Below are 27,270 nucleotides of genomic sequence, written 5' to 3' on the forward strand. Positions count from 1 at the left end.
TTAGTAGCGCTTACCAAAGAAAAGCACTACTGCTAACTAGGTATAGCAGTAGCGCTCCCTTTCCAGCGCTACTGCTACTAGTTAGCTGTAGCGCTGGTACAAGCGCTACTGCTAGCTCAAAAACAAGCGCTGCTACTAGGGTTTTCCCTAGTAGTGGTGAGCCTCCTGCAACAACATCAAACGAACAGATCAATCTGGAATGCACAGTTTAGCTTGAAATAGAAATCCATCATGCAAATGAAACTTCTCCCATCCCTTTCCCTTATTGCACTTTGAAAATGGTTCAACAAAATATGAGTTGTTAGCATACAATTCTTTGATGCTTTCTAAACCAAGGATTTTAACATCAAGTTGGGATAGTAAAATATGACGCCTAGACAATGCGCCGGCAAAAACGTTATCCTTCCCTTTCTTGTACTTGAAAATATAATGAAAATACTTTATGAACTCACTCTATTTTGCATATCTACGGTTCAATTTGAGTTGACCTTTTAGATGTTTTAAAGATTTATGGTCAGAATGTATTACAAACTCTTTTGGCTAGAAATAATGTTGCCATGTTTCCAAAGATCAAACAAGTGCATACAATTCTTTATCATAGACGAAATAATTAAGAGTGGACCATTAAGCTTCTCACTGAAATAGGCGATGGGTTTACCTTCTTGCTCTGATACCAGATGATGCGACACCGTCTTTGGAGAAGGGGGTGTACAAGGGGAGGTTAAATCTTCACGGCATAGGATCGATAAATGGATGGGGATAACTAGTTGCAAGCAGTCGAAAAACGGAAAATAAGATATTATGACCCGACGAGGAGGATGCTCACTGAAGCCTGCAATCCGAGCATTCGCCGATCCACAACCCGCATACTACCCCACACAACCACGCTCAAGTCGTGGAGCACGGGATAGGTGCAATCCGCAAGGGAAACCACGAACTCTAACCCACACAACACAATCTAGTCGTGGAGCACAAATTAGAAGCAATTTCTTAAGGAATCACGAGAATAAGGATAACAAGAGCTCTCCAATCTCAGGAGGAGTCTATATCTTTGGTCTTTGATAGAAATGGCAAAAGTCCCCAACGACGGGAAGAGTTAGCCTATTTATAATAGGGACACCCCCTGGATAGGTGTGAAACCAAACTAGCTTCGGGAACTTGCTTAGGTTTGAAAGCGAACCAACTTTGGTTTGACTAAATGGCTTCGAGACTTAATGAGGCAGCTTCTGAAAATCTCTCGTTGGAGGTGGTTGGTGGTTCCCGACCAAACATTGTTTACTGGAGTCAAACAATGTTTCTTTCAATAGCAAACTCGAGTTCTGGAAACCTTTCGCAAGTTGGAATATCCAAACTCGTGCAAAACATTGTTTCACCAGCGCCAAAACATCGTTTCTTCGGCAGACAGCCTATTTCTTCGCAACTCTGTTTCTTCATCATGAAACATTGTTTCGGATTGGACTGAAAATGTTGTTGGTCTTCTTCGATGTTGCACCTGAGTTCAATAAGCAATGAAGGAGGTGAAGGCACAAGCATGTTTTAGAGGTCAAAAGATAAACTTAAGTAAGCATTCACCTGATCATGTATTTGCATTGTGGCTTCTTGTGATTGGACCGTTGATGATTGGTGGTGTGGTGTCCATGATTGAGATGTCCTCATACCTGGCGGCACGGCCTGGAGGCGCGGTGGCCGGCCCGGCGGCACGGCGGGGGCGCAACCTGGTAGTAGGCCTCGTGGTGGCGGCAAAGTGCCAGAGCAGTGGCGGTGTAGCGGCGGATGTCCCTCGACGACGCAACGGCTATGCTGGTGAAGTTTCAGGCGGTTATCCGCCTGCCTAAATTATACGGAAAGACTTTTTTCCCTGTAAAATTGTGGGGCGCCGGAGGTGGTTATATGGAACCCGTAAAAAAATCAGGTCTAGGAGGCTTGTTTTCGCCACAACTTTTCGTAAACGAACAGATAGTTTTTTAGGAATACAGGATCTATTGCTCTTATGGCCAAACTTTTTCAATTCAAATTTTACTCTGTGTCTTATAGTTGTCGACAGGTGGTCTACAGATCTAGATATATTTTTTATTTTTGATGTTTTTTGTACTATCTTGACATTTGATGAATAGATTGAAAGTTTTTCTCTAAAAAATGTTTACTCCGTGTGCTCTCTATGATTCATAGATTTTATTATGGCCGGAAGTGAATCCCAGCAGAATCTGCAAAGCTTGCTGTCGTGCAGAGGAGTAAATAGCATAAAACTACTAGTTTACAGGCTATGGTTCCAAAAAACTACCGAATTTATTTTTTTCGCTGATAACTACCAAGTCAGGGGTTGGCTGTTTCAAAAAACCCCAAATTCTCTTTGTTAAAAAATTAAACAGGTTTATGACAGGTCGGGCCCGCACCTAAACAACCCGTCTGTTTGACCGTTAGCTGACATTTGGGACCCACATGTCACTGTCTGTTTTAAAAAACCGCGATCAGGTCCTTATAAATTTTTACAAAAGCAATCGGGTCCCTCCCGTCCCTGTGCTCCAGAACGATAGGAGCTGCGCTGGCCAGCAGCCCCGCCGGATGAACTCGCCGGCCAGCAGCCCAGCCGTGAGGAGCTCGCCGGCCAGTAGCCCCGTCGTCGCCGCGGGCCTCCCTCCGGCCGGCGAGCCGTGCCCGCAACCGCGGTGTGCTCCCCATAGTGCGGCTTCTCCCTCTTCTCTCCTCCTCGCGCCAACTCGAGGTGGGTGCGGGCTGCTGGCTCTGTCGCGCTGGTGGCGGAGGTCAGGGGTTGCGGGAGCGGGCGGGGACTGCTGGTGCTGTCTGCGGCGCGGGTGGCGGCGCGACGACGACCGCGGGCGGACCCCCATGGCGCGCGCGGCGACGACCACGGGCGAAGCCCCATGGCGCGCGGTGATCGCAGGCGGAACCCCATGGCGGCAGTGCGCGGTGGCGACCACCCATGGCGACGTGCAGCGGCGACCACGGGCGGAGCCCCATGGATGCGCAACGGCGACCACGGGCAGAGCCCTTTGGAGGCGCAGCGGCGACAGTCCAAGGACCCGATTGCTTTTTGAAATTGATTTCAGGGACCCGATTGCTTTTTTAAAATATTTGTAGGGGCTAATCCGTAAAAAATCTGTGGATTCCAAGGACCCGATTGCTTTTTAAAAATATTTGTAGGGGCTAATCTGTAAAAATTCTGTTGATGAGGCGCTGACATGTGGCCCCACAAGTCGGTCAAACAAATGGTCAACCCCTGAGTGGCGGGCCCGACCTGTCATAAACCTGTTTAATTTTTTAACAAAGAGAATTTGGGGTTTTTTGAAACAACCAACCCCTGACTTGGTAGTTATTAGCGAAAAAAATAAATTCGGTAGTTTTTTGGAACCATAGCCTGTAAACTAGTAGTTTTATGCTATTTACTCGGTGCAGAGATACCCCTTTGTTGATGTTCACTGCAGCTTCCATGATGGCAATGGAGATTGGAGGCCCGTGCTATGATCCTTGGTCCCTGCCAAGCGGTTGCTAAAACAGGAGGCGCTCTAAAAAGCTTCTTCGAACCGGGATGATGCCTACTAATTATAAGACGGAGATGTTCTCCTCCGGCCAAAGTTAGGGACGATCCGCGCCCACTTCACTAGCTATCTCCCCATCGGCCGGCCATTGCACGTTCCTCGATCCTCCTCCTGCGCCTGCGTGTCGGATATATACTCGGACGCCGTCCCGGAATCCCCATTCTCCGGTGAAACCCCTGCATCTCACGACGTTCTAATCGACCGATCAGTGCCCGGCCGCGCGCGAAGAGTTGCTGCTATTCGATCCAAAGCTGGAATTCCGCACGCGCAAACCACATTATCCTCGGAGATACCCGGCTCCCGCAGGCGCCATGGTGATGCCGACGGCGGGCGCCGGCGACACGGAGGCGAGGAGGCCCCTCGTCGCCAGGAGGCACAAGGACGGCGAGGGTGACGGCCTGGACGACGGCGACGCCTCCTTCTCCGGCGCGGTGTTCAACCTGTCCACCACCATCGTGGGCGCGGGCATCATGGCACTCCCGGCCACCATGAGGGTGCTGGGCCTCGTCCCGGGCCTCACCCTGGTGGTGCTGGCCGCCGTGCTCACGGACGCCTCCATCGAGCTGCTCATGCGGTTCAGCAACGCCGTGGGCGCCGCGTCGTACGGCGAGGCCATGGGCGACGCCTTCGGGGCGCTCGGCAGGGGGCTCCTCCAGCTCTGTGTCGTCGTCAACAACATCGGCGTCATGGTCGTCTACATGATCATCATCGGTACCTACAGTACAACAATGTCGTTGCATTGCTCGAGAGAAAGAAATGCTCTGACTAGTTTGCGACTGTTGTGGACGACGGACAAAGGCGACGTGCTGTCGGGGACTTCTTCGAGCGGCAAGCACCATCACGGCGTGTTTGAAGGCTGGTTCGGCCCGAATCGCTGGAACGGCCGCTTCGCCATCCTGCTCTTCACCACCCTCGCTGTCTTCATGCCGCTCACATGTTTCAAGCGCGTCGGTACGTACGCCTAGGGCAATTTGTCCGGTTCATTAATTGGCACGGTTTTACTATTTTTCAGGCACCTGAATTTTTTTATCACGTCAGTCACCTTTTTCCTTCCTTCCTTCCTTCATTCCTTCACACTAGACATTGCAGGAGATGAAAAAATCTCGACGGAGAAGAACAACCACACTATTTATCTTAGGAGAAAGCTGTGGCCTCACTATCTATCTTAGGGGGAAGCTACAACCCTATTATCCATCTTAAGGGTGTGGGGGCAAGGGACCGCCGGAGGTTTTCACCGGTGATGTGGGGCTTAGAGGGATTTTCGGGGCGGTGGCCAGCAAGGCGGTCGGGGAAGATCGAGGGGAGGACTGGGCGGCAAGGCAGCGATAGCCGCGGACCGTGCGGTTTAGGCCAGGGTAGGCTATGGGGCAGGAGGAAGCATCGTGGGCGGAGACGGAGAAGAAGAAATAGAAAAAGAAGAAGAACAGTGCGCGCAAGACCGCCATTGGATGCTGATCATATGACCGAGAAAGAAAGTGGCTGGCGCTTGATCTATTGTCAGATACCTGACGTCTAAACGGCTCCTAATCGGTATTAAAATTTTGGTTTGTCAAGTCCCAACTACTGTCAAATTCTCTCTTAAGAGACTATTGTCAAGGTATATGTTATACCCTTCAATATAAAACCACAAATGTTAGGTTTCTTAGATGTCAAACCATCTAGGGTGTGATTAATTAACACACTGATAACGGCTTAGAGATGTGCCGATGAATTCCCACATATGGCGGCTTAGTTTCTATTTTTTGCCCGCTGTAAATAAGCCTAATTTATTTTAGTTGAACAAAAAAGCAACTACATTTTTCTAAAAGAAAAGGAGTTGCATATGAAAAAATGCAGAAAAACAGTATAAAAACGTGCTTGCTATTTCTCATGTACCCGGAAAATCCGCTCACGCCAAGTTGATTTTCCAAGGAGGGCGACGTGCCGAGGCTAGCGACCAGCGTCGACCTCGGCGAGGCTGAATGCGAATGTGCCCGGGGCGGGGGGGGGGGGGGGGGGGGGGGGGGGGGGATATCTGGTACTCCCAGTGCTCCAAGTTGAAAAACAAATCTTAAATGTTTTCAAAAATTCCAGAAAAAAATATGAATGTTCGCAAGGAATATGACTACAACCTCTAGAAATTTCAGGTCCAAACTCGAAATGTACATTGAGAAACAAAACGGTGAAATCCAGATATGAATAGTGTTAATGTTGATTTTGTCTTTTCTTTACACTATTCATACCAGATTTCACATTTTTATTTCTTAATGTGCATTTCGAGTTTGGACCTAATTTTTTTTTCGGGATTGTAGTTACATTCCTTGCGAACATTTACATTTTTTCTTGGAATTTATTGAAACATTTATGAATGGTTTTTTTGAGCTTGGAACATCGGGAGTACCCCAAGGATGGGAGTACGTGATACTTTCGGTGGTGGGGGGGGGGGGGGGGGGGAGTCTGGTGCCTCGTGACGTTTGGACGGATGACTCGGCATGGCAGCAGCACGTCAGTGGGAAGGGTGGGGCATGAACATGGTCGCCAGTGGTGATTGCAGACGAACAGTGCACGTGGTATCGTGGCCATTGGTTGATGATATAACGGTCGACAAATTTGACTGCGCAATATTTTCCAGGCACCTGACTTATCGGAGCTATCAAGAAATCTTATTTTTCTCTCAACTGCATTTTTCTCAAAAAGGAAATCCACACACATACGGTAATGTGTGCCAAATAAAAAAAACTTAACTCAACATATTTTCAAAACATGTGGATATGATTATTATTATTATCAACATTTAAAATTGGATTTCAATGGATCTTTTTTGTTAAAATGCAAACTCTTATATGAATATTTACACAAAAGGAAAACATGTAATGTAGAACAATCATAAATGTATTAAAAATATATTATCCAAAGATATTGAGATTTAAATAATAATAATAATAACGAATAAACCATTGGTAACTTTATGGAATTTAAAGGATTACCAGAACTTTAATTAGTTCCACGGGTTTTGCACAATATTTCTGATTGTTATGAATTTCAACTTTAATTATCCAGAATATTTGGTATGTCTGTAAGGTCAGTAAAAAATATATATTTTTTCCCTAAATTATAAAAAAAATCTCTAAATATTTTCATGATTCTGTCAAAGTTTACACTAGTTTTTTTAAGATGAAGCTTACACTAGTTGAGTTGCCACATGCTAAAAAATTGCTAAATTGCCATCAAAACGTTTACAGTGAAGCAAGGAGCCGAAAAAAATGCTACTCCCTCTGATCCAAAACAAGTGTGTCGCAATAGTTCAAATTTTTGAATTAAAATCATGACACTTATTTTGAATCGAAGGGAGTACATTATCATCAAAACCGTTCAAGTGCAGTCGAGGGACCCCAAAAAAATGGTACTCAAGCAGAGGAACGAATGTATAATGTTGCAATATTCAATAGGTTTTTCTTTGCGATAGAATTTGCATTACTTAACCATCAAGATTACAATCAGCGAGACAACGGTCCTCAACATCCTCAGGACCGGAGCATAACCAAACTGCAGTACGACCACCGTGTCTAGTATAGTTTGCTAAGAAATGAGTCGGACTTGTATTACTCATGTTTACGAAAAAAAATCAAAACAAATATAAGCAAATTTCCAAAAATTCAAAAAAAAATTGTATGGTAGATAATTTGATCGTGAGGTCCTCTCTAATTTTCAAATCATTTAGACATCTGAGCACCTCTCGGCAAAATGTCTAAATGATCTGAAAATTAGAGCGGACCTTACGCAATAAATTTTCAACGATTGATTTTTTTTTGGAATTTTTTTGAATTTCTTGTGACTTTTTTTCTGACCAGGGGCAGATGAGCGTGGGCAACGAACGCTGCACTCACAAAAAAATGCTCTTCTTACGATAAAATGGGGTTATATTTCTGAACATTTTGCTGTTTTGATTTAGATTCACTGAAATACACTTCTGCGCTATCGGTGGCACTGGCCGTCGTGTTCGTCGTGATCACCGCCGGAATCGCCATGATCAAACTGACTAGAGGGCAGATCCCGATGCCCATGCTGTTCCCCGACGTTCACGGGACCTGGGCGTCCATCTTCAAACTCTTCACGGCCGCTCCAGTTCTTGTCACCGCCTTCATTTGCCACTACAATGGTACTGCACACCTGCTGACCTGAGCAACTCCAGTGAGCTAGCCGCTTCTGCCTGCACTGACATTAATTGTGCAGTGCACCCTATCCACAACGAGCTCAAGGACCCGGCCCAGATCAAGCCGATCGTGCGGGCGTCGCTGGTGCTGTGCTCCGCCGTGTACGTGACCACCAGCTTCTTCGGGTTCCTCCTCTTCGGCGAGGAAACGCTGGACGACGTGCTGGCCAACTTCGACTCGGACCTCGGCATCCCCTACGGCGGCGTCTTCAACGACGCCGTCAGGGTCAGCTACGCGCTCCACCTCATGCTCGTCTTCCCCATCGTCTTCCACGCGCTGCGCCTCAACATGGACGGCCTCCTCTTCCCCTCCGCCCGGCCGCTGGCCTGCGACAACCGGAGGTTCGCGGCGCTCACGGTCGCGCTCCTCGCCGTCATCTTCCTGGCCGCCAACTTCATCCCCAACATCTGGGACGCCTTCCAGTTCACCGGGGCCACCGCCGCCGTCTCCATCGCCTACATCTTCCCCGCCGGCATGGCGCTGAGGTCAGTGAGTTGACAACAAGAAACTTAGTTGATTTGTTCGTGATGATCGACTGTTAATTTATTCATGGATCTCGTTGTCAGGGATCGCCACGGCATCGCGAAGAAGAGGGACAAGGTCCTGGCGTTGTTCATGATCGTGATCGCGGCGGTGTCGAACGGAGTGGCCGTGTACAGCGACGCTTCCTCGTTGTGATTTGGTGGCATACTGGCATGGCATGGGACTGGCAGCACCGGCACGGAGCGGTCGCCTACACCATGGCGCTCTGTATGTATATTAGGTTGGTGATGAGAGACCGACTTGAGTCCTTCCACCTATAAATGCATGTACATGTAAATATCTCTGCAGCTCTGCATGATGTGCAGAAGTTGAGTAAGGACTGGATTCCAATCCATTGGCATGATAGTGCCAAGAAAATGCGACATTATAAAGCTCTGAAACCAAGGCTGTAATGTCGTGAATTGGGGACGAGAAAATAGCTAGCCAACGAGTCTCTTAGCCAATTTGGGTGAGAAGAGGAAGAGCAGTAGAGCGCACACAGGGGAACTGTTAAGGAGGAGATCAGTCCATTTCTTCACGATGATCAATTAGCTGAGAACTCACCTGGGTTACGGCCCAACGCAGTACACACTGACCAACGCCCAACGCAAATAACCCACTCTAGAATTTCTGGCCCAAGAGCACCTTTAATGATTTGAAGATTCCTAAGGGCAACTCCAATTAGGATCATCAAATGGACGACACCAAACGTCCGCGAACAGCCGGACGGATGGAGACTTCCCGGCCGTAGTCATCAAATAAAACGGACACCATTTTTACATTCAATTTTTAATTATTTTTTACACCTACATAGTAAAATATCATTAAAAACAATTTAAAAAATTTCCTCTACTGCTAGCCGGACGGCCCGACCTCGTCACCGTTGGCGGCCGGTGGATATGAGGCGGAGGTGACGATGGATGCCTCTTTGGCATCATCGATGTGCTGCTCCGGCGCGTCGTCGTCCTCCGTCTCTAGCCCCTCAACGAGTCAGTTGCACTTCGCATCGTTGACACCGAGCTCCCAACGCTCGTGGTGGATGGTGCAGGTGCCATGCGCCCAGGCAAGCACGGCCCAGTTACGTCGATGGTCGCCGGGCCCACAGCAACCATGATCATGACGGCAGCTTCGGATGGGCTCTCCGTGTCCAGCTGGTTCCTCCAGGAGACGGAAGTTATAATGTTGCTCCACCTGCAACAGCCTGAACGTAGACACAGGCGGCTCCTCCATCAGTGCCTGCTCCCCTCTGTCTTCGCCTCTGCCAGCACCCGGTTTTAGTGTTGCCTCGCCTGCAGGATGCTGAACCTGGACATCGGTGAATTCTTCACCGGTGTAGTCGCCTGCTCCCCCTCCACCTCCTCCATGGCGATCTTCGCCATGGCCATGAGGTCGCCGTCCTCCTCGTCCTCCTCCATATCTTCCTGCAAGCACTCTAGAGAGATCGAAGCTTGGCCGCATCAATGGAGGCTTGGCGCCAGGCCTTTGCATCGCGGATCTCCGCCACGATTTGCGTGCGGCGCGCCGGCATGAGCCTCATGTACAACATAGCAAAGGACCGGGCCATGGAGACCGTGGACGATGGACGAGTATGCAATGGGGTGGTTGGACAGCTGCTCGAACTGTGGGATAAAGTTTCTGAGGGGTAGGATTTTGGGGAGTGGCCGACCGGCTTAAATAGTCAGGACAGGAGGAGCAGTGGGTTGAATGCGGGCAGCTGGAGTTGGTTTCTCATTCACCATGCTAGTACCAACGCCGGGTAGGCGCACGACTGGTCAGCCGACATAAATGCACTAGTAGTCTATTGTGCGGTCTCATCTGCTCTGGCTGGCATAAATGCGGTGCAGAGAGCGAGCAGACGCTGCGAGCGAGGGGTTTTGGGTGGGTCCGGGGCGTCAGAGTCCGACGTGGCGGACGCAAACCTTCCCCCGGTTTGGCACTGGCTTGCAAGATTTCGGACGCCCGAGCCGGTTAGGACATTTTAGGCGACCGTCGTGTGATAGCTAAAAGCAGTCAGACCGGACGGTTTGGAATTTTGTGGTCGATTTGGTGACCTGCATTGGAGTTTCCCTAATCACATGTGAAGCGCGGTGGCCCAAGAGCACTCACTACTCCTTTAGTTCTAAAAAAATCAAAACTCCTTTAGCGATTTTAAGTGTTCTTTTTTTTCTGACACGAAAGGTCATATGTTAGAATTGTTCAACAATTACAAGACCATCCTTACAAAAGCTATAAATAAAACACAGGGCATGGGGTATGCCAGCGTTATCTTCCTTCTACACTCGGCGGGGCGTCATGAGCAAAGCCTGTTGCTGCCTCTAGATCTTCAAAACACCCTTGGAATTAAGGCATGGAAGTTGCCAGTCGGAGCCAGAAGAAGCCGGTGAAAATGAACCGGGGATCAGATAGCAAGAATAAGAAGACGAGGGGACTCGACAACCATCCTTAGCCATACATCGCCGAACAGAGAAGAAGCTAGAAGACCAAAACACGAGTCATCACCATCCGCTCCGCCAAATGACACTGTCTAAGACCACCTAAACAAAATGTTAGAGTAAACGAGCCAAAGATCTGGCCTTGGCCGAAGCCCTACACCCCACACCCTCCACTGACACCGACCAATATCGTCGGAATGAGAACGGGATGAGGATAACATAGTCCACGTGGGTGATAACGCCATCGCCTCGCCATGGTCGTCCAAACACCTCCTAGAATGAGTCCTATCTAGAGTTAGGGTGACCCAAACACGACCAACCACAAATTTGGACCCCCCCCCCTCTCCCCTTCGTTGGCGCCAGAAGGCCCTCGGAAGGAAGGGAAACCAGCGGCGGTGGTGGCGGCGGCACACATACATGGAAACCCTCACAACTTTTTTTAGTTGGACCTAACACCTTTCTTTGAAGAATGTGGGAGATGAGAGAGGGAAATTAGTTTCCACTCCTTTTATGCGCACTAAAACAAATTCTGCATGGCTAAGACACACAATATATTAACCTGATATTTATTAAAATTGGGCTAGAACAATTATCATTCTAACCATCCAACCAGTAGTTTGTTCATGCTACTGATTTTCATTTTTGAATGAAGGGATTACTCCCCGGTTTTATTAATAAAACCCTTAGGTCTTTGATATAGCGTACACCTGAAGAAAAGCAAACAATTTTCAAACAGAGTGCATAGCAAGCTCAGACTAGCAGCCTAAAACACCATCTTTATGTCACAGAACGATGACGGAGATGACAGAACCTAGCGAAAGAACACAGCAGCAATCACAGTTAATGGACAATAATCTTTCCTACTTATGAAGGGCGGAGTTAATGATGAGTTATGTAGGATCAGATGTAGACCAGAAGAGGGGGTTGAATGGGAGAATTGACAAATACTTCGGCAAAGCAAGTTTTCGAAGTAAGACAATGTATGAAGAACAATCAGTCAACATAATAAAGAGTAAACTAAACTGAACAGAGAGACAACCTAGAGAAACAACTAGATAAACAAAAGTAAATCTAAGTAGCAGTGCACATGAAAGTAAACATAGCATAGGCAGCGGAATAACTAAGTACTCGAAAACATCTTTGCAACATTCACATAGAAAGAAGACGGGGAGATGATCATCGAGCAGATGTGAATTACAAAATAAATGAGTTCAAGAAAGTAAAAACCCATATCTTGACGAAGACAGAGATTCGTTCAACCGGTTCAAGTTGCTGGCACAACTCTGTCTAGTTGGAGGAGCCGAGATTTAACTCAGAAAACAAGGCCTTCACCCTATTCTCCCCGAGCTAAAGTCACTTATACTTCGCCCAAATCACTCGTGTTAGATTTTGAGGTAAATCTTCGGGGCCTTCACAAACTTGTTCTTCGACCGTGCACAATTACTCTCGGAGGCTCCCAACAGACACCTAACCATCTAGTGGATGCACGGTCCAAAAGAGTAACAGGTTTAGCTAAGTTTCGACTAGTTCTTCAGTGATGCTCAATCACTTAGCAGGTTTTAGGCTCTGGGATTTTCTTCTCTTAGGATCCTCTCAATCTCTTTCGGTAGGAGGGGTTCCTCTGACAAGCTCTTATCAATTCTCTCATGGAGCAGCCAACATCTAAGGTTGAAGTGGGTGGCTATTTATAGCCGAAACAATCTCGAGGTGTGAAATGACCAATAGGGGCACTGACCACCTGACGAACAACCGACATGTGGCACAATGGTCAAATTTCAGACGCGGCCTACGACTTACTTGCGGAACAAGTTAAGTCGACTTAACTGCGCCTGATTCTTCTTCTGAGTCCCGAAGAACATCGTCTCGGACTCGGAGAAAAAATCACAACGCACGAAGAGATTTCAAAGTCTTTGCTCTAATATATAGGTTTTGGATTGAGCATACATCGAAGACCTAAATCTCAACTTTCAGTTAGATCCCCCTTAATAGTACGATGTGCATTATGGCTCAAATAGAGAAAAACTAAAACTAGAAAATAAAAGTCTTCACTACACTTCATATTCCTATCTGTGAGCTGAATGTTCCTCGAGCATGCAATCCGAAAGTATTCATTGTCATCACAATTTTTGGGGGGTCATAACTCTCAATTTAAACAAAATCCTTAGGAACATTCAACTCTGTATACTCGGAAACACATCAGTCCCATAATTGCATTGTCATTAATCATCCAAAGCCGCACGGGGCACTAGATGCACTTGCAAGTTCACATATGAAACTAACAACAGAATAAACAAATGGACTTTTACCACATGTAGACTAGAAACCTTCGAGCGACTTAAGTAAACAAATGTACCTTTAGTCCATTGTCAGACCTAACATAAATAAACAAATGCGATACCACTTTAATGTGAGAACAACACTTGTAAAAAAACTAAATTAATAAATTGTAAAAGTGGGACTTCACTCAAAATCATGCTCGTGGTTTTAGTTTCTCTTCCCAACGAATTTTCCTAATTCTATACACAAAAAATCAAATTATTTGGCGACAATCTCAATGTAACTTCTTTATTTGGCTCCGTAGCAACGCATGGGCAATGTGCTAGTAATGACAACATATCAAGGAGCAAAAGACACGACTTAAACTTTATTTTTCTGTTTTCTGCGTTCGGTTCGAGAATAACATGTTTTTGCTTCTTGTTCTTCAAAAAATATGTGCAAGATGCCAGGCCGTTTACCGGTCCATTTCTGGTGCATCACACTCACACCATGCCGCGTGTCATAGCTTACTTTGCACTCCCTTAGTTCCGTTCCATAATTTTTGTCATGGTTTTAGTTTGCTATTAGGGCACGACTCCATAATTCTCGCCTACACACAATTCGAATCCAAGTCCAATATTTGATACAACTCCAACAAAATGCGCGTGAAGAAAAAAGGTACTCCACATTCAGGACGCGCAATGGTAGCACTGACAGAGACGTTGCATTTTCTTGCTGAACAATCATAGAGTACATGTCGCGACCCGGAGGAGTCAATCTGCATGCGTAGGGTTTGGACTTGGCGCTTGGAAGCAAGCAAGCAACACCTGCCATTTTTCCCAGCCATGGGCACTCAAGTCGTAGGACACGCAGTTGAATTCCTCCATTTAGGCAGCTCAGCCTCAGCATCACCAAGCCAGGAACCTGTCGACACTGCACACACACCCGAACGTTCCTTGGCATACATCACCTTTACCGCCCCGCCTTGACCGGCGGGAGACGGAGAGCAGTCCACGAACCAACCCAAAATCTCGCACGTTGCGACTTCATCACCAAGCAACTCGTCCCCAGCTAGCACACGTCTCCACGGAGCATCTCGCTATAAAAGGGGCGGGTAATAAACAAGTGTAACCAAACCACAACAGTCAGCCAAGCTAAGCTTCGCTTCAGTTCTTGCACAGTTCAGCTATACATCCTGGGAGGTAGAGGTGATGATGGAGTACGAACCACAGAGCTTCTCCTGGCCGGCCGCGCTGGCGTCGTGGCTGGCGAGCTTCTGCTGCGGCTCTGAAGGCGGCAGCCACGGCGAGCCGGTCGCCGGCGACGGCCCGGCCAGGCGGATGGCCGCGGCTGCCCGGCACCTCAACGGCGCTCACAAGATTAAGTTCTCCTAGCTAGTTCTTCCAGCTGCTACCTTCTGCTTCACCTACTGGAAATTAATATTTTTCTAGCAAAAAATGGTTTCCCCTCCGATTTCATTAAGAGAAACCACGCAGACCAGTACCAGTTCAGTTCAAAAGCAAAAGAAAAGGAACAAAAAAAGAAGCTAAGGCAAAAGAGGATTTCACCTACTGGAATATACTATGATGATACAATTATGATTCGTGTAGCCACTACGTAGGTTTTCCCTTCTCGCTATCTGCCGTAGTGTGTGCGAGAGGGGAATCGTGATGTAACCCTCTGTGGACTGTGGTGAACTTTCTTTCTTCGGTGCCGATCGATCGATCGATGGATCACGATCCAAAGTTGGAAATGATAGGCGTCTCACGTGCCATGAAGGCGACAGCGCACTCCCAAAGCCCCGAGCTTACATGCATGCTTCCCCCCTAAAAAACAGATCCATGTTCCGCACATACAAATCGAACCGAAAAATCAAGCGACCAAAACCAAAATACATCCATGATCGCGCGACCATTCGGCTGTCTCGCCAACTCCCGATGGGTGGCGCTGGTTTGGCTGTCTCGGTAACTCTCGCTGTGTCGCAGGAATGTGAGTGAATTGCAAAAAACCATCACATTTGGGGCTTCATCTGCAGAAAACCACCAGGTCACTAATCATTTGCAAAAATCACCGCACATTCAGTGAACTTTTTGCAAAAAGCACTGATTAGGTGATTTAGCCCGTTTAACCACTTTCTGACAAATGGGGCCGCAATGTAAGGAGCTGATTTGGCAACAAATTGACATATACGCCCCTGAATCTTAAAAAAAAAAGCAATCAAGCCCCTCCCTCTCCCCCTCCCCCACGAAGGGCATCTCCTTCCTCGCGCGCAGCGACAGGGGGGGCACACCGGCCGGCAAGGCGCATCGCGGTGGCCGACCTGCCCAGCATGGTGCGCCCTGGTGATGTGTCTAGCCGTCCGCACGACACGGCTTGGATGCTTCTGCCGCCGGGCAGAGGGCAGGCGAACGAGGGCAACGGCGAGCGGGGCCGCTCCAACTCCGCCGAGCACCGGGGTCGCCGGATCCGCCTGAATCCATGGCGCGCCTCCGACCGCTGCTTCACGAACCGTAGACCACCGCTGGGATCTGGCCATGCCAGACCACCTGCCCAGTCGTCGCGCGTCATGGTGATGTGTCGCGGGCGTGCCCGGCAGGAGGACGAGCACGAGGCCGTGCGGTTGTGCCACGAGCGCGCCGACCTGCCCGCGGTCGATGCCCACCACCGTGACGCGCTCGGGGACGCGCACGCCTTGCTCGTCGGCTCACTCCTGCCCGTCTCCTCGCTCCACCCTCGCCGGGAATGGTCGTGGCGCTGTGTCGTGGGTGCGCCGAGCAGGAGGCCATGGCGCTCTGCCGGGGACGCGCCGGCCTGCTCGCCGTCACCGTCGGCCACCGCGACGCGCACGCCGCGCTCGCCGGCTCACTCCTATCCATCTCCTCTTCGCTCCACCTCCTCCTCGTCTCCGCGACTGCCCGGTCGGCGGTGACAGGAGCCGGGCATGGTCCAGGGGCTTATTGTTTTTTTTAAATCTATTAGGGATCTGTGTGTGATTATTTTGCCAAGTCAGCTCCTTACAGTCCGGCCCCACATGTCAGAAAGTGATTAAATGGGCTAAATCACCTGTTCAGTGCAAACTGCAAAATGTTTACTGAATGTGCGGTGTTTTTTGCAAATGATTAGCGACCTGGTGGTTTTCCGCAGATGAAGCCTCAAATGTGGTGGTTTTTTGCAATTCACTCCAGGAATGTCGCATGAATTTCGCCAAATGAAAACAGTTCAGTTTCATCCCTCCAGAGTCGAGACGGGGCCTCGCTTTTGCAGCTAACGACAAGCGACACGAAGCAAAGCACCAGCACGCCACTGAGCCGAGTAAGTAATTGCCTGGCGGTGGCTACGGGCGGACGGACGGACGGGTGCGTTGGCCACGTGATGGCGCGCCCCAAGCTAAGCTAAACTAGGCTCAGATCTGACTGTCGATGCCCAGGATATGCTTTACTAATCCGGGCCTGATTAACTATTAGTAGTGGTGGTAATCGGGTGGCGAGTTGTTTACTGATCCCTAAACGGATTCCTCAGAGGGTTTGCAGAGGGAATGTTCCGCTCAGAGCTCAGAGCTCAGACCTCAGAGGCCGGGCACGTCGGTCTCTCACTGGCCTCCCTCCCTGCTGTCAATGATGGGATCCATCATACAAATCATTTCGCAGATCGATCTAGATAATATATACGGTAACATTTCGCTATGCCTCAAGAGGAAACGGCCGGGAAGCTTCGTGGGGTTGTGCGGGGCACATGCACATGCACGCACCCAGCTTGTCGTTTTTGCGTTGTCGCTCAACGACTTTGTGCTCAGCTGCTGAGTGCTTGAGCTAGCTCGGTCCTAGTTTTAACCCCTACTACTACCTAGGCTAGGTAGGTAGCCACTGGCTAGTGGTGGTGGCTAGCTACTTACTATGCCAGGGTTCATGAACCCCAGCTTGATCTTGAGCTACCCGTAGCTAGAGCTACAAAGGTCGTCGTCGTCGCCGCTCCATCACCTCGCGAGATTTGTTGTTAATCAAACAGGCGATCGATCTGATCTGATCTGACCCGACGCTCGCCTTAGCCGCAGCTCGCGAGACGCCCGTGATCCGATCTCTCTTTCACGTGCCATCAGCTGCTGCTGGTGGTGGTGCCGTGCGGAGGGCACGAGACGCGATCAGCTGAGTGGTGTCCTGGCTGGTTCACGCACCGCGGCATGGTGAATGATGGGGACGTCGTCGTTCCCCTGAGGTGAGGTGACGGACCCATGAGAGAGCCACGAGAGCTAGCCCCACTGTTGGCACGTGCACGGGCGGCACCTACGTATGCGCGATGCACGGCAGACAGGGACGGGACAGGGGCATGCACGCAGACGATCCAGATGGATCGGGAGCGCGCACGCATGATCGATCTGCTTGATCTCCCGGGTCCCGACCCGCCCGGCCGGCTGTTTTGACGGTTTCCGAGACAGGCCGGCCGGCCGGTAGGTAGATCTTCTCCGCGCTTGCGCTCCTCTCACTGTCTTGATCGATGGAGGTTGTAAAGCCGGCCTAAAGCCAGAGCCAGAGCATCCATCATGGCGACGCGCGGCACGGATCACGCGTGCCGTGCCGACGATCCGCGTCGCGCTGGCTCACCCGCCGGGCACATGACATGACATGGGATCGTCGATATAGCGAGGGAGCGCGCGGGATCATGCATGCATGCGCGCGCCGGCTGCGTAGCTTAGCTGCCGCCTCCATCGGCATGTGCAGCGGTGGAGACAGAGGGAAAGGCCGGGCTAGCGGGAGGCCCACCCACCTCCACCACAACGCCTCTCATCGTCGGCGGAGCACGTGATCGACTACGCGACCTAGCTAGCCAGTAGCTCCTTTTCCTTTCGCTCCTCCAGAGAGGACGCGCGCGCACGGGATCTATCCATCCATCTGCTCCGGCGCTGTCCGTTTTGTACCTCAATTACCGGCGATCCACCGTGCATCTCCAGCGGTGTCCGTAGTGTTATTACTTTTTGCCGACGCGTAATTCTCCGCTCGCCGGCCGCCACGCCGATGTCTTTGCATCAATTTGCTTGCTGTTACCCTAATTTATTTTTGCTTCTTATTTACGTTGAGCAGGAGACGTGGAGGAGAGAGAGATTACCCTTGCTGTTGTGCGTATAAACTTTTGAGGATACAACACAAGCAGACAGACAGGCAGGCTCCCACTTTGTTAAATCCTTGTCAATCCCCTCGCCTCGCCTCCCCGACTCTCTCTCTCTCTCTCTCTCTCGCTCTGCCGACTATAATAAGCTCTGCCAGCCGAACCCGCTGAACATTCCATCCGCCAGTACTGGACTAGTACAGAGTAGCAGCCAGCAGCAAGATCCAGCCACCGTCATTCCTGCTGCTGCTGCTGCGACGGCAGGCGGCCCCGACAGATCTCCTGAGCCCCCTGCTGTCCCGGCAATGGAGCTCTTCCAAGGTAAACACATGTCAAAAGAAACTCCGCCGTCTTCCTTCGTGTCTCTTTTAGCTTCTCCCTTCCGTCGTCGATCGATGCTGACCATGGCGTGCCATGGCTCGGCCATGCACGCGTAATTCGCAGGGGAGGAGCCGGCCCACGACTTCCTCTCGCTCCGCGCCGGGGGCTCGTCGGCGTTCCAGCACAGGCAGCGCTCCGGCCAGCAAGGTACCGTCTCCTCTCCTTGCCTTTCCACCTGCAATTGCCGGGCTGGTGTTTCCTTTCCCCGTGTATGCTGTATCTCCGTTCAGGCTTGTGTTGTCCACCTTCAATTCTCCTGCATGTTCGCTTTGAAAACCAAGTGCCGATCTTGGTGAGCAAGAATGGCATGCGCACTCCGGTACCTGCAGATCACCTGAGCATGCATGCGTGTCAGCTTGCTAACCCATGAAGACATGACATTTCGATGCAGCCATGAAGTCGCTTGAGTCAGCCAACGGCGGCGGCACGGCAGGGGGTGCCGGCGATGGCGCGGCCAGCTCCGCGGCAGGTTTGGGGCAGCACGTGCTGCCGGGCGGCGTCGGGACCTTCAGCATCAGGCAATTGCCTGACGCTCAGCCGAGGGAGGAGGCTGGCACCGGCAGGGAACCGTCTGTTTCGGTCTCTCACGGCTCGAGAATGGAGATTGCGCATGAAGCACGGTCTGGAATTATGGTTCACAGTGCTCCACCAACACCCACGATGTGGCAAGATTCTAGCACCGACAATAAGAGATCTAGAGGTGAGATGATTGGTACAAAAAATGCTTTGTAGTACCAGATAGCAAACCAGGTATGTTATACGGGTTCAGACACTGACTGCTGTGAATGTTCAGGGTCGAGAGCAGAGGGGAGAAGCAGCGGCAGCAGCGCCGATCAGGATCCCAGCAGCCCGAGATCAAAGCATTCCGCTACCGAGCAGCGACGGAGGACCAAGATAAATGACAGGCAAGCTGACTGCGATCATAATTCCATACTGAATTGCATTGTGCAGAGTGCACAGGCTAGAACCTTATAACACATTAGCAATAGATAGAAAGAGTGAGCTAAGCATAATCTGTTCATGAGTAAACGCGTGCTGCATACTATTCCAGAATAATTTGTTCTTAGGATATGATCGTAACCTTCTAAGAAGTGTCTATCCATGCTCTACTTCAGGCTTGACATACTCCGAGACCTCCTGCCGAACTGTGATCAGAAGAGGGATAAAGCTTCTTTCCTTCTGGAGGTTCATACAACATCTTGTAAATTTGGCACAGCAGTCAGCAGGTTATACTTGCAAATTCTCACCACGTGGAACATTTTTATCACAGGTCATTGAATACATACGGCTCTTGCAAGAGAAATGCCAAAAATATGAGTCAGGCATTCCTGAACAGAACGACGTCGATGCCAACTGCATGCCATGGGTATGTACTATGTATAGACATTGTACAATATGCGATGTTTTTACCAGAAACAAAGACAGGGTTACTTGATTCTAACCTTACTTTCTCCTTCGACCTTTTAATTCTTGGCAGGACAAAGTGTACTACAGATCACGTTGGAGGAACACACAGGTAAATTCCATAACAGAAATACTGGAATTGCAGATAACAGAGAGCACAAAGTTGTATTTTACTTGTGATAAATTCCTTTTTTAAGTGAACCCATCGTATATCAATGCCAAGCGCCTTCATTTATATCCTTTATCATGATTTCACAGAACATCAGTCAAGTCCAAGGAGGAGGCTTATCAGCTACCACAGAGGACATGAACAAAGAGCAATACAGTTCCAAAGGCATTGCAAGTGCACCTGCTGCTTCTCTCTTCAACACACAAAGTGCAAGAGAAATCAGCACAGCCCCCGGTTCCTCCCAGAACATAGCAGGTATTTGGCAAATTAGTCATATGCTTTTATGTTCACCTTCTGCATTATTTAATTACATTTAAATAGGCAGGGTTCTTTGTAGATGGTGAGAGCTATATTTACCATGCCTGGTGTCTTTAAATGCAGAGAACAGTATGCCTACCAATCAGCTACCGTGGCTAAGTATGTCAACCATGAACCAAAACTGTGATGCAAGCAACGGACTGCTAAGCAAGCATGATACACAAATGCCGCAAGATGACAGCCAGAGTCTTTCTAGTGCTTACTCCCAAGGGTAAGCCCCTAAACTGTTTTTGCTTACATGAAGCTACCATTAGAAATGTATATAGTGCAACTAACTGAACACTGCTTTGACTTGCGACAGGTTGTTACACAAACTGAAAGAAGCTCTACAGAAGTCGGGGGTAGACCCATCTCAAACTAAAATATCCGTAGAGATCAATATGGATAGACGGGCCAGAGCCAATGCTCATATACATGACAGTTCAAAGGTACAATGATGCATCGATGTACCTATGTTTACTGATCAAATGGGAAAAGTTCGCTTAAGAAAGTTTCTAAATCATGTTATGACTTGTTCATTGTTCTAAAAAATCAGAGAGCGAGCATTTACCCAGTATTTTCGCTTCATTTCATAGGCTAACGAAGGCAAAGAACCTGTCCAGGTAGCCAAGAGACTCCGGTGCGACTGAAGCTACATCTCCATCCCGCACTAGACAATTCATTCATCGTGAAGTTCAGACAAGGACTTTGCAGCAGCATGACCGCAACTGATGCAATTCTTTTATTTATATTGCAGTTACATTTTACTAACCTAAGCTTCATTCATATACCAAGGAAAGCTGCTATTGGGAGAGCAGCAGAATTCTTCCGGATTTTCTTATTGCTGATTTTGTAAATGCAGTTCAGATTCTTGTACAATGTGTGTGTATTTCTCCCTCATTCAACTCATTTTTTTCTTTTGTTATTATAGAAGAGGTCCTAGGATGCAGCTTGTATCGAAAGCTATAATAACAATTCAACTGATTTGTCATACACTGGAGTGATCTATAATGCCATTGTATCAGCTTTTCATGATTCCATCCATTGAATTTACAACTAAAATCATAACAACGACTGTACTATACTAAACCTGTGAATTAAGATTCAAAAACATGAATGAACCATGGAGATGTTCGGGTGTATCAGATTCCGTTTCCCTTTTGTCGTGGGTAAGATTGGAGCAAGCTCACATCACCTGGCGCTCGGCCGCGTCCGCGACGATGGGCAGGCGCGGCGTGATCCCGAGCAGGCAGGCGCCCCCGCCGTAGAGGAGGGAGACGAGCAGGAAGAGGAAGACGGTGTTCTCCAGGCTGGTGAAGATGTCGAGCCCGATGCCGGCGCCGGAGGGCGCGAAGGACTGCGCGAGGAGGTCCGGGACGATGAGCAGGACGTCGAGCGCGACGGCCTGCATGGCGTTGAAGCGCACGAAGCGGGAGAAGGCCTGCTGGTTGCGGACGACGGCGAAGTAGAGGGTGATGAAGAGGAGGAAGGGCGTGAGCGGCGAGGAGTGGAAGAGGCGCGCGGCGGGGCCGAGCGGGCTGAGGACGGCGTTGAAGACCGGGTACTGGGCCACGAGGAAGCGGCCGTGGTGCGCGCCGTCGAGGAACGGGTAGAGGTAGGCGACGGCCGCCACCAGGCGGTCCGGCGCCCCCACCGCGTCGCTGTTGTCGTTGTTGGCGCGCGGCGGCGGGGCGAGGGGGCGGCGCGGGAGCAGCGCGGTCGCGGGAGAGGGGCCGAGGAGGGGGAGGCGCAGGCGGGGCGCGGGCGGGCTGAGGAGGGACGGGGCCGCGCGGTGGAGCGGGCGCGGGGACGAGAGGAGGAGCGAGACGGCGGAGGCCATGGCGCGCGGGCGGGGGAAGGCTCGGGATTTCTGCGGGGCGTGTGTGAGGGATGCGGCGGTGGAGGTGTAGGTGGTGGCGGCGGGGCGTTTGGCTTGGCGGCGGCGGCTGCTTGCCTCCGGGCGGGGCGGGTTTGGACCTTGGAGACTGGGAGTGGAGATTTTTGTGGAGTTTTGGGGGATGTGGCCGAGTGGGAGACGGGGAGATTGGTTGGTGCTGCCGACCTGCCGTGGTGGGAAGGAAGGAACGGAGGCCGGCCACCGGCGTGGTCGTGGGCCGAGCTTCGGCGTGCCGTTGAAAGGCCGGAAAGGGGAGGAGTGGCCGCTTACTGACCAGAACAAACGGATCCAGTGTTCTCAGCCAACCAGTTGCTGCCAACTCACAAGGAATCTTCCCACGTAATTAAGTATATCAATGTATTTCTCTATTATTTTTACTTTTATACATTTGGGCTTTGTGTAGCATACCGGTAAATACCAAAAATAATTTTCAATAATAGCTAAATTATTTTCCCCAAGATTCATAATAAATTCAAAAGTTCAAAGAAAAAATATCAAAGATGTCAAAACATAAATGAAAAAAGCTTCCTAGTTCAAACCAATGATTATGAGTCTAACGACTAGTCTTGACTAGTCGTGCGACTATTCTAGTAGTCGGCTAGCTTCTTTGTGTAGACTAGCTTGTTGAGTCAAGCGGTGGCGACTAGTCTAGCCTAGTCTGGTTGTTTGAGTTCATCGACTCAATTTGGGAGTGATAAGTGAGCAGAGCTTAGTCCGCGGGAGGGAAAAAATTGCAACCCTAGCTTTCCAGGCTCGCTCCACAATGATCCGCCTCACCTGGGACTAGGCCACTGCCCATTGCCCGTCACTGCTGCTGCTACCCACCACCGCTGCCGGCAGCGGCGGCCAGGAGCATTACGATGCTCTCCCTTGGTTGGTTCTGCTCCTCCCCTGGATCCACCCTTCTGTTGTGGATCAACTCAATTTTTATTGTATAATATACAATATATACTACATTACATACTTGGTATTAGTAGTTGATTACTGTAAGTTGAGTACTACAGTACCATGTCGACTAGTCCATCAGTAGTCTACACTAGTCACGATTAGTCTATGAGTCTCAACCTCGGCTCGACTCGTCAACTCCTCAACTCGTAATTCTTGGTTCAGACACATTCCAATTAATTTCAAAAAGTATCAACATATCTTTCACATAAAATCCATTTGTTTCAAAGAAATTACTCATAAATTTCATGAAGAGGTTAATTATTTTGGCCGGTCGTGTGGCCCGAATTGTCAGTTGTGTCTCCAGGCATGGGAGACCCCTTGTTCTTATCATCTGGAACCACGTGTCTGGATGCATGAGGAGTTACCAGGGTATGTCTTCCTACCGGACTATGATGGAACGTGTGTATTTTTACACGGATTCGTATTTCGCATTATGAGGTGGCGATGTTTGCTTACGAAGCCATCAAAGCAAAGAGAGATGGCGTCTGTTGGAGCCATGCCCACTGGGTGCATCGGCTGAGAAATCTTTTTTTTTTTTTTTTGGTTTCTTAGGTGTTTTGCCATCGTGTACATGTTTTTTCCATCATTTCCTTTTATATGAAGGGTGCTCATGCCGGTCCTCGGAAACACACACACACATACATTTCAATCATTTAATCAATTTCAGAAACATTTCTCGTATATTTCATATAAAGTTAAATCATTTCATACACATGTCAACAATCAATCTTATATGTCTAGAAAGTGTGAAGCTTGTATTTTTGTTCCTTTTTTTAAACCGTTTTGATTCACCTTGGTGATGCCGGACTGAACCTTGGGATAGATAAGAGCATAGAGCCAACGCAGTACCTTGTGCTTCCCCCAAAATAATCCCCATGACCACTACCCCGTGAAGAAAATGGAATCAAACTGACGCATTTGGCTAGAGCTCCTGCCGGCACTCGGCCAACACCTTGTGCCGCAGGCAAAGGTGCTACAATTCAGATGCAGATGCTACAATTCAATCCAAGAACAAAAATCACGGACAGGGTGATGACTTGAATTCCCTTCTTGTTATGAAGCAGAAGGCGCGCTTAACTTCCTTGCTGCGGGCAATAACCACACAAATTCTTGGCCATCATCTATGTTGTCTGTAAACAACTTCATCAGCAGTACCATATGCTAAAACCCTCTGTAACTTAAGTTAGTGACTACTCACTCCGTCCCAAAATGTAAAATGTTTTTTTGACACTAACATAGAGTGAAAAAACGTCCTGCATTTCGGAACGGAGGGAGTATTTTATTAACATCCGAACGGGTACATGTATTCTGCTAACAATCAGGTCGGAAGAGTATTAACAAAATAGATTTTGGATGCCATACCATTGAGGGTGACTGAACTGCCACTTGAGTTGCACAGATCCTTTACTATCTGGTGGAAATATCGTATATACTAGCTCGGTAGAAGTACAACGAAACAAGTGCACCCAAGAGCACAAAATGCAAAAAAGAAGAGTCGCCTAAATTTGAGCAGCTGAACAATTGCCCCTGCACTGGCACATAATACATATGCAGTAACAAGTGCCCAGTCATCCTTCAATAATACTTCCTCTGTAACTTCATATAAGACGTTTTTTGACAGTGCCATGGACTCTAAAAGCGTCTTATAAAAAGCTTGAGAGGGAGTAATTCAAATGATGAGAAGGAACTTTCTACTTGCTTGTACAACTGCATCACCACGTAATAATTGCATGGTCTTGTCCTCTGCTTGAGACCAGATGAGTAGAAAACTTCCCTTCACCAACAGTAGCGGAGATGATCTTGCTATGCCAGCAGAGAAAAATGAACATGGCTGGCAGTTACAATGTCTCAACAGGAACACATGTGGGACCTGACAAGCCGTTGTTCGGCTTATCAGTACAGGTTTTAGTTCGATATTATGTTGAAGTTGAATACTGGAGGAAGCATAAATTCCTCCAGTTCAATCTTATGTCAAGATTGAACAGAGCAAAATAATTCTCCAGTTCAAGATAATAGGAACATCACGCAGGGTAGTTAGCACACATTTCAAACACACATCAAAATGACTTGATAGTTTTAGAATCAACATGCACAACCGTCACTTCCTTCAAGGAATGGTGTCGAAAACAGGCATAGATTGCACAAAACACGAAACAGTGTGAGTTTCTTGATCATAAATTTATATGCATCAACAAAGATGCTAGTAGGCTTATGGTGGATCTGATTCATACATATTGCAGCAGAAGAGGTACAAACGTCTAGGACATAAAGAAGCACCAGTTCACTCAACAGTCTTCAGCGTTCAGACGAACCATCTATTTATTATTCTAGTGTCGGAAAGAAAGTATGTGGAACAAGAGTTTGTTTGAGATGAAAATTTGTAAGACTGAGTGACTTGTTATGGAAAGTGGCAACGAACTTACCATCCATGTCAATCTGAAGTAGCCACTCGGCATACTGGACTAGCACAAGCAACTCACCATCCACAGACATGACTACCGCATGCCAACAATTGTCAGGTTCTCCACACAACACCTTGATCTCAGTGACCGGCAATTCAATCTTGCACTTGAAGGTCCAGACCTCGCTTTCATAGTCCTGCAACACCCAGATATCAATGGTATTCGCGGCCCCATTACAACTAAACATGCCAAGCACGCCATCCATGTCAAACAAGTCCGCGTAGGCAAGATCATTTTTATAAGCCAGAACAACCAGAGCATGCATCTGCCGGAACGACTCAGCTGTGGTGTTGAAGATCACCATCATGTTGCTTTCAGTCTCATTTTGTTCTATGTGCCAATGCAGGTTGCCACGAAACAGAACAGCTGCCGTAGCCTCACGGTGTAAAAGCACTTGCTCAACCTCCGGCGGGCACCTGATGTTCCTCAACGGCTGGACGGAGTCCAATGCAAAGATGTACTCCCTCCGTAAACTAATATAAGAGTATTTAGATTACTATTTTAGTTATCTAAACACTCTTATATTAGTTTACAGAGGGAGTAGTAGGCATCATCATAAAAATAGGTTTCCTCCTCATGATCATCGATTTCCTCCTCATGATCATCGGTTTCCTCATTTATACGATACCATAGTATCGGGTACTCGCCGGGAGGGTGGTGCCGATACATCCCCAAGACCGTGCAACGGACCTTGAAGTCACAAAGCGCAGGCATGGGAGCGTGTTGATGAGTGGCTGGGTTGTAGATGGAGGAGCAGGCATCCTTGCTGTACCTGTTATGTGAGATGAGGAGGAGGCCGTCGCAGGAGGCCACCAGGCCACAGTCCCTCTCGTCAAGCTGGGCGACGTGTTGCAGCTGGGCGTCGGCGGCCCGATGGTCGTAGGTGATGAGGTCTCGGTCGTGGAGGCGGCCGCCGTAACTGTGGCCGGAGGTGATGAGGAGGGCGGGCTGGCGGGCGTGGTGGGCGAGGAGGAAGTCGCGGGTGGAGGTGGTGCGGCGCCAGGCACGGCTGACGGCGCGGCAGCGGAGGATGGCTTTGGGGGGCAGGCGGACAAGGATCTCACAGATTACGACGTCGTCGAGGAGGCCAGGGAGGAGAGGCGTCGCTCCTGCGCTCGTGGCATCCGCCATGGTCGCCGGCTGGGAGGCTGCCGATCGCCAGATCCGCCGTGGTCGTTCCATGGTCGTGGAGTGAGGAGTCTTCAGGAAATGGACTGGCTCCATCTTTATCCAGGTTCGTTGCAAGGAGTACACAAAAATAGAGAGTCGGTTTTTTTTTCTTAAAATCAAACCAAATGCTTGAGACTTTCAAAAAGTAAGTTTTTATCCACGTGACCATGAATATTCTGTTGGTCTGTAGTGAATCTATAGTGTAGTTTTTTTAGAAGATGTAGTGAATCTATAATGAATATCCTTTTTTAGCGAACGCCACACGATGGCTAGCTTTATTGATCTGCAAACATAATTACTACATCTTTTACTAGTAGAATGGCAGTGCGTTGCTACGGGTTATAATGTATATATAAATAAAATAAATAAATAAATAGAGTTATCTTCAAGGTCGAAGCTCATTTTTCCCTCATACGTTCGGGTGTGTTCCAACATTAGATGAGTGCCCAATAGGCTTCCCAGAATTTAAATGTCTGGATAGT

The 27,270-nt window shown here is 48.9% G+C and overlaps 4 protein-coding genes across 5 annotated transcripts; 2 read left to right on the forward strand and 2 right to left on the reverse strand.

The window, feature by feature from the left end:
- Nucleotides 1-3,868: 3,868 nt before the first annotated feature.
- On the forward strand, nucleotides 3,869-8,664 carry LOC109741151 (amino acid transporter AVT6A-like). Its single transcript, XM_020300227.3, has 5 exons — nucleotides 3,869-4,268; nucleotides 4,356-4,508; nucleotides 7,489-7,695; nucleotides 7,770-8,235; nucleotides 8,317-8,664. The coding sequence occupies exons 1-5, from the start codon at nucleotides 3,869-3,871 to the stop codon at nucleotides 8,426-8,428; spliced, it is 1,338 nt and encodes a 445-aa protein (XP_020155816.1). The 3' UTR covers nucleotides 8,429-8,664.
- Nucleotides 8,665-17,070: 8,406 nt separating this feature from the next.
- Nucleotides 17,071-21,349, forward strand: LOC109741014 (transcription factor BIM2). 2 transcript variants are annotated; one of them, XM_073502285.1, is made up of 11 exons: nucleotides 17,071-18,381; nucleotides 18,505-18,588; nucleotides 18,833-19,141; nucleotides 19,235-19,346; nucleotides 19,557-19,626; nucleotides 19,712-19,807; nucleotides 19,919-19,957; nucleotides 20,104-20,269; nucleotides 20,396-20,543; nucleotides 20,634-20,760; nucleotides 20,908-21,349. In XM_073502285.1, exons 1-11 carry the CDS (start codon nucleotides 18,366-18,368, stop codon nucleotides 20,959-20,961), a joined length of 1,221 nt encoding a protein of 406 aa, XP_073358386.1. In that variant the 5' UTR covers nucleotides 17,071-18,365; the 3' UTR covers nucleotides 20,962-21,349. The 2 variants fall into 2 exon arrangements, with proteins under 2 accessions (XP_073358386.1, XP_020155690.1); XM_020300101.4 differs by having other exon boundaries at nucleotides 18,225-18,381; nucleotides 20,935-21,349.
- LOC109741028 (protein TIC 20-v, chloroplastic) lies at nucleotides 21,263-22,449 on the reverse strand. The gene has a single exon (XM_020300108.4). The coding sequence runs from the start codon at nucleotides 22,149-22,151 to the stop codon at nucleotides 21,498-21,500; it is 654 nt and encodes a 217-aa protein (XP_020155697.1). The 5' UTR covers nucleotides 22,152-22,449; the 3' UTR covers nucleotides 21,263-21,497.
- A 2,916-nt stretch (nucleotides 22,450-25,365) lies between these two features.
- On the reverse strand, nucleotides 25,366-26,749 carry LOC109741100 (F-box protein At1g52495-like). The gene is made up of 3 exons (XM_045230438.1): nucleotides 26,247-26,749; nucleotides 25,580-26,091; nucleotides 25,366-25,376 (listed from the first exon to the last, which is right to left on the reverse strand). The coding sequence occupies exons 1-3, from the start codon at nucleotides 26,747-26,749 to the stop codon at nucleotides 25,366-25,368; spliced, it is 1,026 nt and encodes a 341-aa protein (XP_045086373.1).
- Between the last annotated feature and the right edge of the window lie 521 nt (nucleotides 26,750-27,270).

The sequence above is a fragment of the Aegilops tauschii genome, chromosome 6 (genome assembly GCF_002575655.3).
Source record: "Aegilops tauschii subsp. strangulata cultivar AL8/78 chromosome 6, Aet v6.0, whole genome shotgun sequence".
In the NCBI taxonomy this organism is placed as follows: Eukaryota; Viridiplantae; Streptophyta; class Magnoliopsida; order Poales; family Poaceae; genus Aegilops; species Aegilops tauschii.

What these genes read in the sequence shown, in the direction of transcription:
- LOC109741100 (XM_045230438.1), bottom strand. Translation starts at nt 26,749, where the DNA reads ATGGCGGATGCCACGAGCGCAGGAGCGACGCCTCTCCTCCCTGGCCTC. An exon ending in GGCGAGTACCCGATACTATG is followed by an intron (nt 26,092 to 26,246) that starts GTATCGTATAAA and finishes CTCTTATATTAG; the next exon opens with TTTACGGAGGGAGTACATCT.
- LOC109741028 (XM_020300108.4), bottom strand. Translation starts at nt 22,151, where the DNA reads ATGGCCTCCGCCGTCTCGCTCCTCCTCTCGTCCCCGCGCCCGCTCCAC.
- LOC109741151 (XM_020300227.3), top strand. Translation starts at nt 3,869, where the DNA reads ATGGTGATGCCGACGGCGGGCGCCGGCGACACGGAGGCGAGGAGGCCC. An exon ending in CTTCATTTGCCACTACAATG is followed by an intron (nt 7,696 to 7,769) that starts GTACTGCACACC and finishes TTAATTGTGCAG; the next exon opens with TGCACCCTATCCACAACGAG. An exon ending in CCCGCCGGCATGGCGCTGAG is followed by an intron (nt 8,236 to 8,316) that starts GTCAGTGAGTTG and finishes TCTCGTTGTCAG; the next exon opens with GGATCGCCACGGCATCGCGA.
- LOC109741014 (XM_073502285.1), top strand. An exon ending in CGACAATAAGAGATCTAGAG is followed by an intron (nt 19,142 to 19,234) that starts GTGAGATGATTG and finishes GTGAATGTTCAG; the next exon opens with GGTCGAGAGCAGAGGGGAGA. An exon ending in AGGACCAAGATAAATGACAG is followed by an intron (nt 19,347 to 19,556) that starts GCAAGCTGACTG and finishes GCTCTACTTCAG; the next exon opens with GCTTGACATACTCCGAGACC.